The sequence below is a fragment of the Cydia strobilella genome, chromosome 12 (genome assembly GCF_947568885.1).
Source record: "Cydia strobilella chromosome 12, ilCydStro3.1, whole genome shotgun sequence".
NCBI lineage: Eukaryota > Metazoa > Arthropoda > Insecta > Lepidoptera > Tortricidae > Cydia > Cydia strobilella.
In genome coordinates, this window is record NC_086052.1 from 10,577,373 (window position 1) to 10,592,350 (window position 14,978).

The 14,978-nt window shown below is 39.3% G+C and overlaps 1 protein-coding gene across 2 annotated transcripts; it reads right to left on the bottom strand.

The window, feature by feature from the left end:
* Positions 1-2,691: 2,691 nt before the first annotated feature.
* On the bottom strand, positions 2,692-14,779 carry LOC134746071 (ADP-ribosylation factor 1). 2 transcript variants are annotated; one of them, XM_063680295.1, is made up of 5 exons: positions 14,623-14,779; positions 14,080-14,247; positions 12,516-12,625; positions 6,048-6,173; positions 2,692-3,904 (listed from the first exon to the last, which is right to left on the bottom strand). In XM_063680295.1, exons 2-5 carry the CDS (start codon positions 14,225-14,227, stop codon positions 3,740-3,742), a joined length of 549 nt encoding a protein of 182 aa, XP_063536365.1. In that variant the 5' UTR covers positions 14,228-14,247; positions 14,623-14,779; the 3' UTR covers positions 2,692-3,739. The 2 variants fall into 2 exon arrangements, with proteins under 2 accessions (XP_063536365.1, XP_063536366.1); XM_063680296.1 differs by lacking the exon at positions 14,623-14,779 and adding an exon at positions 14,446-14,558.
* Positions 14,780-14,978: the final 199 nt, after the last annotated feature.

Below are 14,978 nucleotides of genomic sequence, written 5' to 3' on the forward strand. Positions count from 1 at the left end.
ATAACATATGCACTGCTGCGTACTTGCGTATGCTATCAAAATCGTTGCAGACTTATCTTGGTCTAACTTCTAACAAGTTTTTGGAACGGTAATCGTTGTTATTCGTTGAATTTTTTTATCAAAAATATTTTGATGAATATTAATGATGCGGAGTCTGCGTGGCAGTAACAATAGTATCCTGAAAACGTTGGCAGGTAAGATGAATGCACCATTACTCAAACACTGGAATAGTCAACATGTGGCAGCAACAGATGTCGAGAAATGGTGCATCTAGATTGCCTAGATTTTATTTATTATTGTATTTTATTCTATAGTTTATTGTACTTCTGTGTGTATATGTGTGTTCTATCTATCTTTGTGTCACGTGTGTATTGAATTATTTTGTAAATTGGAATTGTGTCACTAACCTTAATTAATTTTAAGATTTGTTGTACCTACTAACACTAAGTATCCGGATCTATAACATGTAGACATGAAACGTTTTTTTGTTCTTATTTACTGACATGATTTATCAAAACCAACTATAATAAGTATTAACTTTTAAGCGAGTTGTAAACTTATTATTAACTAGCTTTTGCCCGCGACTTCGTCTGCGTGGACTTAGTAACAGCAGCTAAAGTAAGTATAGCGCCTGGAAAATTTCTCATAGCAATCATTCAATTTAAGCATATTATGCACACAAATTAGCAGGCACTTCATTAATTATCTCAATTCCACCCCGCTTTCTACTTTCTTAAGGGACGATTATCGGGATAAAAACTATCCTATGTCCTTCTCGGGGACTCAACCTATCTCTATGCCAAATTTCATCTAAATCGATTCAGCGGTTTAAGCGTGAAGAGGAAACACACAGACAGAAAGACAGACAGACAGACAGACTTTCGCATTTATAATATTAGTATGGATAGTATGGATGATACGTTTTACAATACCTCCCATACAACTGATGTAAGGAGTGTACACTTTATTTCTCTGTCTTAGCTCTGATATATAGAATCCTTGTAAATCGCTTCGTGTTTTCACTTGATACACTTTTTAAAATTGCATATTTAGCGACAACAGCAATACTTACTGTATGCCTTCTCGCCAACTAATCCCAAGTTTTATATCGCCGACTTTATAACTGATACTAAAATGACAGTTTATCTGCCCCTATCTGTGCGGCCGATCTCTCATTTGAGTACAAATTTATTAGTAATCGAACTATCAATTTAGTATCTGGGACACAAACAACAGAGCTTTGGCAACGCTTATTAAATCGTACATAGGTAATAACATGGTAATAATTTATTACTTATCAAGTAAAGAAGCTCAAAGGGTAGCTACACGCTCGTCGTCATCGTCGATGTATAGAGCGCATAGTAGTTATCTGTCAAAGACGTTGTGCAAATCCCACTATAGCTATATTTTAATTCTACTATTTATTGGATACTACTTCGTTTACGGTCTACAATCGAGCGACGCTTTTTACACACTTTTATTTAGCTTCACTGCATATATAGTGCTTCAAATCTTGTAACTAAAATTTGAACCACTTCCCGGTATCTGATTCAGTTGAAATTTGGAGTACTGTCGTAATTCCGGTGACAATGCAATAATATGCTAACATGGAGGTGTTCTGATGATGCAGCCGGTAGGTAGCCAAAGGAACTCCTCGATGGAAAAACACAAACACATCAAGTTTAGGCTCATTATAAAGGTCTCAAGAAGTACTCGATAGACATGCAAACGAGAAGAAGTACAGTCAGCAATAAAAGTGTGTCACAATAATCTTTTCACCTCAGCAGCTCGAACAAGCCTACTTTCGTCACTCCCTGTGAGGAAAGTGCGACTTTCCTCACTCTAGGGAGTGAAACAATGTAGCTTTTTAATTTAGTGAAGGCCATGAACTTTATACTTTTATTACATTTTTTTTATGGTACGGTACGGGTACGGTACGGTACGGGACGGTACGGTCCGGTACGGTCCGGTCCGGTCCGGTCTCGTATCGTATCGTATCTTATCGTATCGTACATATTATAATACTTTTTTTTTCTGTTTATTCTGTGTAATTCGAAATACATTTTAACCTTTAATATGTTCTCACTACTGAGGTGAAAAATTATGTGTGCAAAACGAGAGCAAAGTTATTTTACATCTCGTGTTTTTGAGTCCCGAGAAAGCGAAAGATTCTATAATTGAATCACGAGCGAAGCGAGTGATTCTAAGGTAGAATCTTGAGCGTAGCGAGGGACTCAAAATAAACACTCGCAAGAAAAACCAACTTTCCTCTCTTGTTGCACAAATAACTATTTTTTTACATTTGTATTCTGTTTAAGTGCATGCATATACATACATGCATACTCTTCGGTGCATGCTTGACTTTGTCGGAAACTTTTTAGCAAAAAAAAACCGTTTCTATACAGTATGTAGCCAAATACTCATTGTTCTTGAAAAAAATAGTCAATAGAATTTCTGAATTCCGTATTTGCGCCTACACATATTAACTAATTATAAAATGATTCTCACAGGCAAAATGTAAAGGTTGGCAAGTAATTAGGCCAACAGTTTTCATTTACTTATTTAGTTTCTTTTGGTTTTGAGAGAAGTAATTTCAAGAAGAAAACTAAATGCTGGATAGTAATTCGATAGCAATAGCAGTTTGAATGGTTAGTTATCATCAAATGAGTGTTTCAAAGCAAAAATCATATATTGGTGAGGATATTTTATTCCATAATACAGCATAAGACAAACCGGAATGTCACATTTCGCATTTTCAATATTTTTTGATTCTCATATCATATCATAAAAATAAAAAAAGACTATTCACCACAGGAGCCACAGTGTATCCTTGGATATTAGGTTTTAACAATTTCTTCTAAATTATTATAAAAATGCTAAGTTATAATTAATTGTGTAAGAGCTGAAGATTCTGAGCACTGTTTCCCTGTAGGTAGGAAGAAACACTTCTCAAAATGACACCATGTTTATCTAATACATACATATACTTAAGTTACAAGAATAATCTCGGTTCGCCGTGAGATAACTGTAAATGCAGACTCCTCACGACTGGCCGCCATCAACCGTCGATCGGAACTATCGTAATGGAAATACATAACAGCTTACTCTACCTCGTTAACTCCAAAAAATAAACTATCATCATACAATAAGTCGTTCAAATAAGTGGAATATGCACAAAACTGGTGACACCACCATACAATTGAGAGGAGCACGTGAAAAATTGTTATAGTAAAAAGTAAAAGCGACGTGAACAGGCAACCGGCGGGCCTCAGTGCCGCCCGCCTCCCCGGTCCAATTGAATCAAAGTCAGCAGGTATGAAGTAACTTTAAATACTTTATTACGACAACTTAATCAACATTATAGTACACATACAAAACACGTTATACTGTGATTCGTTTTATCACGTGTTAGCTACATACCTATCCACATCACGATGCGCGACACAAAAGTGTCGCATCTTCTCGTTTACTGATAATTATTAATTATAAACAAAATTGTATTTTTGCATAAACTTTACACGCTATATTTTGTTCAACGTCGTCAGGGATCGAACAGCCAGCGCGGGCGAGCGAGGTTAAACGTCCCGCGCACGATGCGAGCTCGGTCGCGAGCCGACGACGTATCAGTAAGTAATACATTTATGATTCCGCACATAATACATCGTATTTATAGCAAATAAAGTTAAGATATCTTAAACCATAGTCTCTTTCAGTGTTGTGTGTGTGGGGCACGGGCACGTTAGCGGCTGGCGTTCTTGAGCTGGTTGGAGAGCCAGTCGAGCCCCTCGTACAGCCCGTCGCCCGACGTGGCGCACGTGGCCTGGATGTACCAGTTGCGGTTACGCAGCGAGTGCAGCCCCAGCTTGTCCGTGATCTCCGCCGCGTTCATCGCGTTCGGCAGGTCCTACGACAAACACCACACACACAATCAACACGACAACTCACTCCTAGTTCTTATAAACTTTACTCGCCCCTGCATCTATTAAATATGGAAACCGCTTTCTTAGTAAGTAGAAACTTACACCTCGGTCATATACTCGACGAGTGGCATGGGAAGTAGCGAGAAAAGTAAGTAGGCAGAGACGTAGTGTGGCCGCGCTACTCTTCATCGGCCGCCATACGGCCCTGCATACTTCCCATACCACTCGTCGAGTGTGTGGCCGGGGTATTAACAGCCCATCACTGTGCACACTAGCGCCATTGCTAAATAATAGGGAATATTACGCGAAACTGCGCAGCGGACGCCACTACCACAATCTGAGGGTCTATCGCAAAACAAGAAAATCGAAATTTCGTTATGTAACATCTCTCTCTCTTGCATATTCGGGCGATAAAGAGGCAGATAGCGAAATTTCGGATTCGCGTTTCCCGGTAGGTTCTCTGTAAACAAACTGCCTTGGTGCATAAATGTCATATTTTATTATCTCTGAAAACTTGTCAAAAAACTGTTAAAGAAAGAAAGAAAGAAAATAAATTTATTCAGGACGCTTACAGTATTGCTTAAATGTAATACACTTTTATTAATATAAAACATAAACGTCACTGAAAAGGTCTCCCCTCAGCTTGATGTCAAGTTACCTTTCAGGTATCTTGACGCTGGTCTTCCGTGGAGACCTGTCCAAGCGATCGCGGTAAAGGTATAGTATGTATAAGTTACTCTATGGTTTACTAAACGGGCTAGTGCTGCACTCTGGTGGCAGAACATTGCAGAACTCCCTATTCTGATTATTTAAATTTAGCGATAGATACTTAAAAAAGGAGGCCGCTACGTACTGTATTTTGTATTTAAGTACCTTTTGAATACATTTTAATAGTTTTAACGTTGCTTGATTCGTCAATCTATGCGTCCAACGGCCGTTTTTGTTACCGTGCCGTGGCCGTGTTAAATTAAGTTTAAATTTTATTAATGGTAAACACTGATTTAAACTTTCACGATTTTCGGGGGTAAATTTAAAACTTATTTTACGCGATTAAGTCCCGTCGTTGTGAATAATAATGTATTAATGTTAGTTTCTGAGCAACATAACTGTTATCTTTGTTTAGTGGAAACTGTGTGGCTTGTGAATGTGTTATCTGATTTACTATGTGTGTTGTTTTTGCCTGTTTGTTTAGGTTTAAATAAAGGCAAAGGATTAAAATTTAAATAAATAAATAACATGATTTATTTCGAAACTGAAGAATATAATATAATATAATGAGATGTCATATATTAAAGAAAAAGTGACGAAGCCCTCCAGTAGTGAAGGCCGGATTCGAACCGGCGTCTTTAGCTATCGCGGCTAACGCCATGAACCCCTAGGCCACCCCGCCACGGCGGTGCCCGTCCGAATTTCTCGACTATATGCCATCTTAGTAAGACTAGGCGTCTTTGACCAGCTCTAAGGGCAAGCAGTGCGCGCTTGCACCTCCTAAACGAACTCCTTACGGATTTACGTTGTAGCGAGAGAGACTGGTGCTGCCATCTATGAACAAGTATGAACTTGTTCATGATTTATTTCAGTTAAAAAAATTTTAGGATATCAAAATATAAAATTTTAATTTATTTTATTTATTTATTTTATTGTTTGTTTCCTGCCTTCTCAAATCACTCATAACTGGACTAAAATAACTGAAAATCGAGAAAGAACTTGGTCACTTTTTCTTTAGTGTATGATATCTATTTCAGTTTATTATTAAAAAACGTTTTTTGGGCGCCATGTCAGCGCCACGTCATCGGCTATAGCAAATTAGTTTTTTTGTGGAAACCCCGAAGGATTTAAATCATGCAAAAGATATTGAATGCTTAAATACATTTAGCATTTTTTTATTATTATCGATATTATGTTTCTGTACATGAAAGTAAATTATGTTTGTAAAACCAGCACCTTAATGTGTAAAGTTTTAGGTAATAGTTACGGATATAATTTACTCTACTACTAAGGACATTTTCTCTTGTATTAATTTTATATTTTTCAAAAAGTATGTCTTGGCTAGATCACATCAGGAATATGCGTCATAATCCTTCTGGTTTCATTGGAGCACCTAGTTTAATACAGAAGGTTCATCACCTGTTTGTTAGCGAAGATCAGCAGCACTGCATCCCGCAGCTCGTCTTCACTCAACATTCGCATGAGCTCTTCGCGGGCCTCGCCGATACGCTCCCGATCATTACTGTCTACTACGAAGATGAGACCCTGAAAGCAACGAGAATTCGGTTAAAATTCGATGTGTCGTAAGCGTAAAAGGGGGCGAAATGGCACACTGAGTGGGGAGCAAAACAGGCAACAAGTGCCAATGTCATAGCTCCAGATACCAGAACAACAAAACTTCTTCCACCTTAACTGTCCCATCCCTCCCTCTTAGTACTCGCGTATTAAAATGCTACTCCCACTGCACCCCCTTAGGAGATTAATTCTGGGATAAAAATAATCCCATGTTCTTTTCACACTTATAAACTAACAATTTTATTTTTGATAATTTTTGTTTGGTTTACTTTCTATCTATTTTATCAAATTTCATCCAAATCGGTTCAGCCATTTTTGATACAAGAAAAAAAAAACCTCAAAATATCCAAATATTATATATACTTTCACTTTTTTATTTATTATAAACTGATCGGAGATTGGCCCTAGTCACACCTGATGGAAAGTGAAGACAGGGCCTAAGATGGAGCTCACCAGTTCAGTAATAGCCTATTCACTCTTGCTTTAAAGAAGAGGTCATATTGATCAGGGAATACAGATGGCGGGAGCGCATTTCATTCTTTAGCCGTCCGTACCAAAAAGGAGGAGGCGAAACGTTTCGTGCGAATAAATGGAACGTGGACCACGAACGGGTGCATTCGCTCCCCGCATCTGGATGTCCGATGATGGAAAGGGGAAGGTGGGATCAGGTCGTGCAGTTCTTGTGCGCACTCCCCGAAATGTATCCGATAGAATACCGATAGGCAAGCGACTCGACGGCGATGCTCAAGGCCTTGTATCTTTGACTTGACAGATGGGTCATCGTTAAGGAGTCTTATGAGCCCGGCGCTCTATTGAGTCCAGGGCGGCCAGCTGATATTTGGCGGAACCGTCCCATGGGTGGGCGGCGTGAAATACCGCTTCACCTTTAATTTATTGGACACCAAGTTTTTTGGCAGCAGTTTTAGCCCTAGACTCAATAGTCAACCCGAAGTTTAAGTTCGAATTTAAACTTAGACCAAGAAGCTCTAAAGTGTTAGTCACGGGAAGGGACACATTTCGGAAAGTGGGAGCCAAGGTGAACTGGCTCCGTTTTGCGGTGAAAAGACACTGTGTTTTAGTGGCAATCCAACCAAGTTAGCCTCGTCCCATTCGGACACGGCATCCAAGGACAAATTCAATCGCTCCACCATGGTCTCCCTGAGGATCTTGGTGTCAACTTGTTTTTAATATATATTATAGGACTTACTTACCCAGATTGACTAAGTCCCACGGTAAGCCCAAGGAGGCTTTTGTTATGGGTACTCAGACAACGATATATATAATATATAAATACTTAAATACATAGAAAACGCCCATGACTCAGGAACAAATATCTGTGCTCATCGCACAAATAAATGCCCTTACCGGGATTCGAACCCAGGACCATCGGTTTCACAGGCAGGCCCTAGGCCAGACTGGTCGTCATACTCTTCTTCTTCTTCTTCGTGTAATACAACTTTACTGGCCCTCGCGTCACAAAGGTATCTCTCCGTAACCGTGCTGTCATCCGCGTACCCATTTTTAGGGCTCCGTACCCAAAGGGTAAAAACGGGACCCTATTACTAAGACTCCGCTGTCCGTCTGTCTGTTACCAGGCTGTATTTCATGAACCGTGATAGCTAGACAGTTGAATGCATGAGGACAACACCAACTGCGGCCCTGGAAGCCCTACTGGACCTTCCACCGCTGCACCTCTTTATACAACAGGAAGCGCTAGCTGCGGCGGTACAGTCGCCATCAGATATATCGGAGCGGCCGAGGTGCTCAAAAATATCTGAACACGCACCTAGCGCCTTGACAATAGAGGCGTGTTCGGTTATTTGTGAGCACCTCGGCCGCTCCGATATATCTGATGGCGACTGTACGTCTCAAAAAATCTAATCTCTGGTGACCGCCTCGGGGGCCACACACCGAGATCCTCTACGAGGCCATAGGTAAGGAACCGCTAATTGAGGTGGTGACTGACAGGATACCCAGGCAATTCGTCTTTGACAAAAAGTACAAATTACAAATACACGAAGAACCCCATGAAGGACTCAACCCAAGGGAGCTGAGAATCTTCACGGATGGACCAAAAACAAGGTCAGGTACTGGCGTTGGGGCATTCTCAGAGGACCTAAACATACACATCTCGACACCACTTGGTGCACATAACACAGTCTTCCAGGCAGAATGTATGGGCATCATAATGGCAGCACACGCAATCGTCTCAAGGGAAGTAATGGACTACCCCATCCGCATACTCTCATCGACACCGCAGGGCTAATCTACGAATGCCACAAAGCTCTGTCAGAGGTATGTACCACCAATAGCGTAACTCTGCAGTGGATTAAAGGACACAGCAACTCGCGAGATAACAATGCAGCTGACATATTAGCAAGAGGAGGCTCGGAACTGAAAGTGGCAGGACCAGAGACAATCCTACCTCTGCCATATGCCTGGCTCCGGAACATGCTGCGACACAACACCGAGGTAAAACACCAACAGTACTGGACTAACCTAGGTACTTGCAGGCAGGCGAAGGAAGCCCTCCCGACGATCAACCCAGGCCTGTCACGGAGGCTGCGACTGCTGAAGAGGCCACAGCTAAGGCTACTAACTGGAGCCATAACTGGCCACGCCCCACTAAACAAGCACTTACTATCCATGCGTGTTACAGATAGCCCCCTTTGTAGGGGATGCATGGAGGCAGAAGAGACAGCCCGCCCACGTCATCCTCGAATGTCCAGGGGTGGCAAAATACCGGGCACAATACCTCGGTTCGCCGGGGTCTCTCCCAGATGTCGTCGGCAAAATCAAGGGTCTGCTAGGCTTCTTGGAAGAGTTGGGTTGGCAAGAGTAGTGCCGGCAACCCATCACGCAAAATAGGCGCAATATATGACGTCGAGTTGCGGAAACAAAGCCCGCGAAAACCAACCTATAGACAGTATTTTCACAGATGATGTATTTCCGATGCCGCTATAACAACAAATACTAAAAAGTACGGAACCCTCGGTGCGCGAGTCCGACTCGCACTTGGCCGGTTTTTCCTATAAGTAAGATACTGCATAAACTGCATGTAATAGTTATAGTTTGAGGCCTGATTTTAAATGGAAGGTCAGAACTGACAGTAGGTCATAAGTCATGAATCACATGATACAAGAAAACAAAGTATTAAACTGGTGTGGTGCGATTCTTAAACATTAAAAATAGTACCTAATCATTTTGAGTACAAAATGTAACTTTAAAACATCGCCTTCCACACTCCTACCTTTACAGTGGATTTAAACCCAGTGTCAAATTGTACTGGTAACCATGGTAAATCCAAGTCTAACCGGTTATTCCCGGGTTATTGAATGGTGCAAGTGGCCCTAAGACGAAAAGGCAACAAAATTATTGTCTCACAATATTTCAATAGAAGAGAGAGAGATATGAAATATATAAAAAATTAAAATGTTCTGGTTTATAAAGCTGTTAATAAACAAAAGGCAGTGTGATAATTAAACAGATAGTAAACTTTTTGTACATAGAATGATGACTTGCACCCCCATTTTAGTTTCAGGTTACTGAGAGTACAGGACCATCTATTGAGATTTCACTGTATTTTTATTTTCTTATCTGTCAATAAAAATCCAATATTAATATCTACCTATTTATAGTTTACATCAGGGGTCACTAATTAGTTTCCTCAGGGGTCCGGTTTCTCCTTGAGTTTATTAAATAAGCAAAAAAAGAAAATAGGTCGGCGGTCCAGACCTATTACATATTATAAACTTGAAAACAACTGAACTGATTTTCATGCAGTTTTCACCTAATAATAGAGCGATTCTTAAGGCAGGTTTAGGCATATAATTTATTAAGGTTGACCCGTGAAAAGCCGGGGCGGGTCGCTAGTTTCCTAAATAAATACTTACTAGCATTTGCAAATGTATTCAGTTACATTAAACATTCCTATGCTTCCAACCCCTATTTGACATCCCTAAAGTGAATGGAATTTCTAGATAAGAAATGTGTTATTTAAGATTATAAACTCTTCTGTGTGCCAAATTTCATCCAAATCTATTCGACCATTTCTGTGTGAAGAGTAACATACATTCTCCCACATTCTCATGTTAAATATAAGTTGGATAATCCTTTGACACATTACAAAAACAGTTACAGCTATGATTATAGTGAAAGAGAGTTAAAAACATATTATTTTTGTACAAATAGAAGTGGATGGTAGGATAAATCGTCAATTACTGGCCACTATTTAATAACTGGCCACCTTATACTAAAAATGAATTCTATTCACCTATAAACAGAATTAATTTTTAGTATAAGTATCATATCCTATGCCCAAACGATGCACAGGAGGGCATCATCTGACTAATGGAACAGATACTATCTTTTTTTGCTCACACTTAGGCTCTAATAAGCTAGGTGTCATAGAAAGAAATCAAGAGGTCAGCTTATCTAACAAGTAAGAAGAAGGCTAAAAAAGCAGTTGCAATGGCAAGGGCCAAGGTACAAGATAAATTGTATGATTTCCTTGAGAGTCCACAAGGCCAAAAAGACCTTTACAGAATAGCAAGAGAGAGAGAGAGAGGAATGCAAGAGATATAAATCATATGAAATGTATGAGAGACGAAGCAGGAAAGATTTTGACGGATAACAAGAGCATACAAGAACGCTGGAAGAACTACTTTAGTAAACTTATGAACGAAGAGAATGATTGGAGTGGAGTGCTAGAAAATGCTAGAAATAACATTGGTATGGTGAAAGAGATCACTATAGAAGAAGTAAAAATGGCAGTGTATGAAGAATGGGAAAGCGGTTGGGCCAGATGGTATACCTGTGGAAGTATGGAAGTTTCTGAAAGTGGATGGATGGAAGTGGCTGACTTTATTCTTTAATAAGTTGTTGCAAGAAGAGGCAATCCCTGATGAATGGTGCAACAGTTCACTGGTGCCCGTTTTTAAGAATAAGGGTGATGTACGGGATTGCAACAACGATCGAGGAATAAAGCTCATGTCACATAGTATGAAGATATGGGAAAAAGTGGTAGCAAGACGAATGAGAGAACAAAGTGAGGTAACACAGAACCAATTTGGGTTTATATCGGGACGGGGAGCTACGGACGCCATATTTGCACTTCGCCAACTGTGCGAAAAATACAGACTTGCACAAAAGAACTTGCACATGGTGTTCGTGGACCTGGAAAAGGCATACGATAGAGTCCCCTGTAAGGTTCTGTGGTGGTCTATGAGAGAGAAAGGAATGCCAGAGAGGTATGTGCGGCTTGTTCAGGCGATGTATGATAGAGCCAGTACTCACGTCAGGTCTGAAGCTGGAGTAACCGACAAGTTCAATGTGGCGGTAGCTTTACACCAGGGATCGGCTTTAAGTCCATATTTGTTCCTCCTGGTTATGAATGCTCTGACATCGAACATACAGGAGGAGGCACCCTGGTGTATGCTGTTTGCCGATGACATTGTTCTTGTCGGAGATAATGCACTTGAGGTCCAGAGCAGGCTGGTAAAATGGCAAGAAAAGCTGGAAAGTGTGGGACTGAAAATAAGCAGAACCAAAACGGAGCACATGTTCTGCGATTTCGGTGGTCTATCCAGTTTTTCCCATATTGCCTTAGATGGTGTATCCCTACCAGTCTGCTCCGACTTCCGGTACCTTGGGTCATTGATCCAGAGTGACGGACGCATCGACCGTGACGTGAAAAATAGAATAAATGCGGGATGGATGAAATGGCGACAGGTCTCTGGAACAACTTGCGATCCACGAATGCCTCTTAAACTTAAGCGGAAAATTTACAGGACGATTGCGAGACCTGTTGTAATGTATGGATCAGAATGCTGGGCGACGAAAGTGATGGATGAAAGAAGAGTGCACGCAGCGGAAATGAGAATGTTGAGATGGATGTGTGGAGTGACGAGAAAGGATCGGATTAAGAATGAGTATATTAGGGGAAGTTTGAAAGTAGCACCAGTAGCGGGGAAGATAAGAAGTAGTAGGTTAGCGTGGTATGGGCATGTGATGAGGAGGGATGAATGCCATATAGGCAAAATAATGTTAGGGATGAATGTTGATGGACGGAGAGTGTATGGTAGACCCAAAAAGCGATGGATGGATTGTGTGAAAGAGGATATGAGAAAGAAAGGAGTGAGTGCTGAGGTGACGAAAGATAGAGGAGAATGGAAGAGAAAAACATGTTGTGCCGACCCCACATAACGTGGGATAAGGGCAGGAAGAAGAAGAAGCTAGGTGTCGTAGCATAGCATAAGTTCTATGACTTAACTCCATAATAATCAGAATAAAATAACTGGTTGCTTTACTAACCTGCGTGTTTTGGAAGTAATGCCTCCAGAGTGGTCTGATTTTGTCTTGGCCGCCAACATCCCACACGGTGAAACTGATGTTTTTGTATTCTACAGTTTCCACATTGAATCCTGAAATTTTTGAATGCAAAGTCGGTAAAAAGTAATAATAAACAGAATGTGTAACTTAAATTTTATTGCTGCTTTTGATATAATCCTTATTTTTTGGTAAGTGTTTGAGGAGACCTGTTTCTTTACAGACACCACCAGATTCCTAGGATTTTATTTAAGAGGCTACCAACGGTCTTCATTGATTTTTGACAAGTTTTGAATTTTATCTCCTACGTTTGCACTACCGCTAGAATTATAAGACATAAGGCTAGCAGTTATATGAATACTTATTTATTAATGATTTTTTTAAACATTGTCTGCGAAAATACTTTTTTCATATCTTGTTTCATACATACCTATAGGAAATCTAAATATTTGGGTTTGTCTTTGACGTCTCTAAAAACTGGTCAGAAGTTTTAATTTTAAACTAATTAACAGAAAAGTTATGGCCAGAAAACCAGTTTTTAGGCCCTAAATTGTTTAACTTTGATGCTAAATATCTTGAAGACAATGAACTTTGAAGTAAATATGGGATACTATATTGCTTAAATCCGTTGCTGTTAATATGATAAGCTACAAAAAACATTAGAAAACTAAGGGATTCAGATCGAAGGTCATTGGGGCATGGGATCCTCTTAAGAATTGCTTAAACCTAAAAGATAAAATACTTTTTGAGAATAAAAACATTTATAATTTTTGTGCAGGTGCCCCATACCACAATGGGTGTCGCTTCATGCAAACTTGGAATGTGGCAATAACACTTTGGCATACTTTTCAGTGTTTTTATGAAAAATCTAATAATTTTAAAACTAACACGGGACCTAATCGCGTACAAACTTACGTTAATTTATGGCCTGGCTGTGTTAGTTTTAAAATTATGAGTGAAAATCGTGTTAGTTTAAATCAGTATAAAATCTAATAACTTGAAATTAATTTGCTCACAGGTATTATAGTCATCTATTGTTTTTGTAACTGAATTAGATTAATGTTGAAGTCATAACAGAGTTTTAGAGAAAACAAAAGTGAAATTACTCTTTGTCTCTAAATGACCAAAACTATTTATTAACACAAAAACATAGTAATCAAGTATAAGGTGCTAAGTTGAAACTATGTGGCAATAATTTTATTACTAACCACCTATGTGGCAATTTCACTTGTGATATTTCTTAAGAAATCTAATTAGTATAGTATGTCAGAAACAAAGCAGCTATCCAGCATGGTTAATAACATATTGCAACATTTGAACATAAAACTATAACTGATCCAAACCTAGATAGTTCTGTTGTCACAAGTTATATGTCCATTAAGTGGGTTAATTATATCTACACATCCTGGTTCACATGCATGTGATTATTAGCATATTAAATATTTAGAACATACCTAAACAGAAAAACTAATGCAAGAAACTAATTGAGGTTATCAGTCAACATATGTTAAAGAAGCAAATTGTTTATAATTATTGTATATATACTCACCAATAGTTGGGATTGTTGTAACAATTTCGCCTAATTTCAGTTTGTACAGAATTGTGGTTTTACCAGCGGCGTCGAGACCGACCATCAATATTCTCATTTCCTTTTTGCCAAATAGGCCTTTAAATAAATTTGCAAACATATTCCCCATTTTTCAGCCTTGTATGTATTCTGTAAGAGAAAGTATTAATGAGTAAAAAGTGAACCTCTGTGAGTCATCCATAAGTCTACACGTTAATCAATGATAATGACATGGCAAGTTGCTGGAATCCCACATACATATTCAGACTAAATCTATGATAAAACACATTCTTTTCCTTTACTAAATACTATGACAAAAAAATAATATTGCGTTTTATTGAAAATGACCTTCGGGAGAGCGTCAGCCCTTACACTTCCAACAATGATTGACTAGCCAACACCGTTGAAGATGCTGCGGTCACCACCCTCGGGTTGTAAGCGTCGTCACAAAATCACTATTACTGTTCACCGATTATAAATTGATTTTTGAAACACTTTTAGAGATCAAAACTTAGAAGTACTTACATTTCCACACCAAAATACTTTCACTAACGAGAAAAAAACGCTATACTTAAAACGAAATCTCAGAAATCCGCTGGATGTCAAAATGGCGGCGAACGTGGAAGTTATTCGTGCTTATGCCACGTATCGTAGAAAGTGGCCAGGAGCAATAACGTTTTTAATAAAAACCAAATTATGGTTTTCGTTTTATTAATAATTAATTCGTAATTAAATGCGATAAATGTACAAGAAATAAAATAACTTTGATGCAGACAAGGGCCGCTAAAGCCTAGTTCGGACTACGTTAGTAATTTAGTCGAGTGGCGAGTATTAGAGTATTTGTGATTGATTTGTGACTTTATGTGACTTTCCATGCCTAA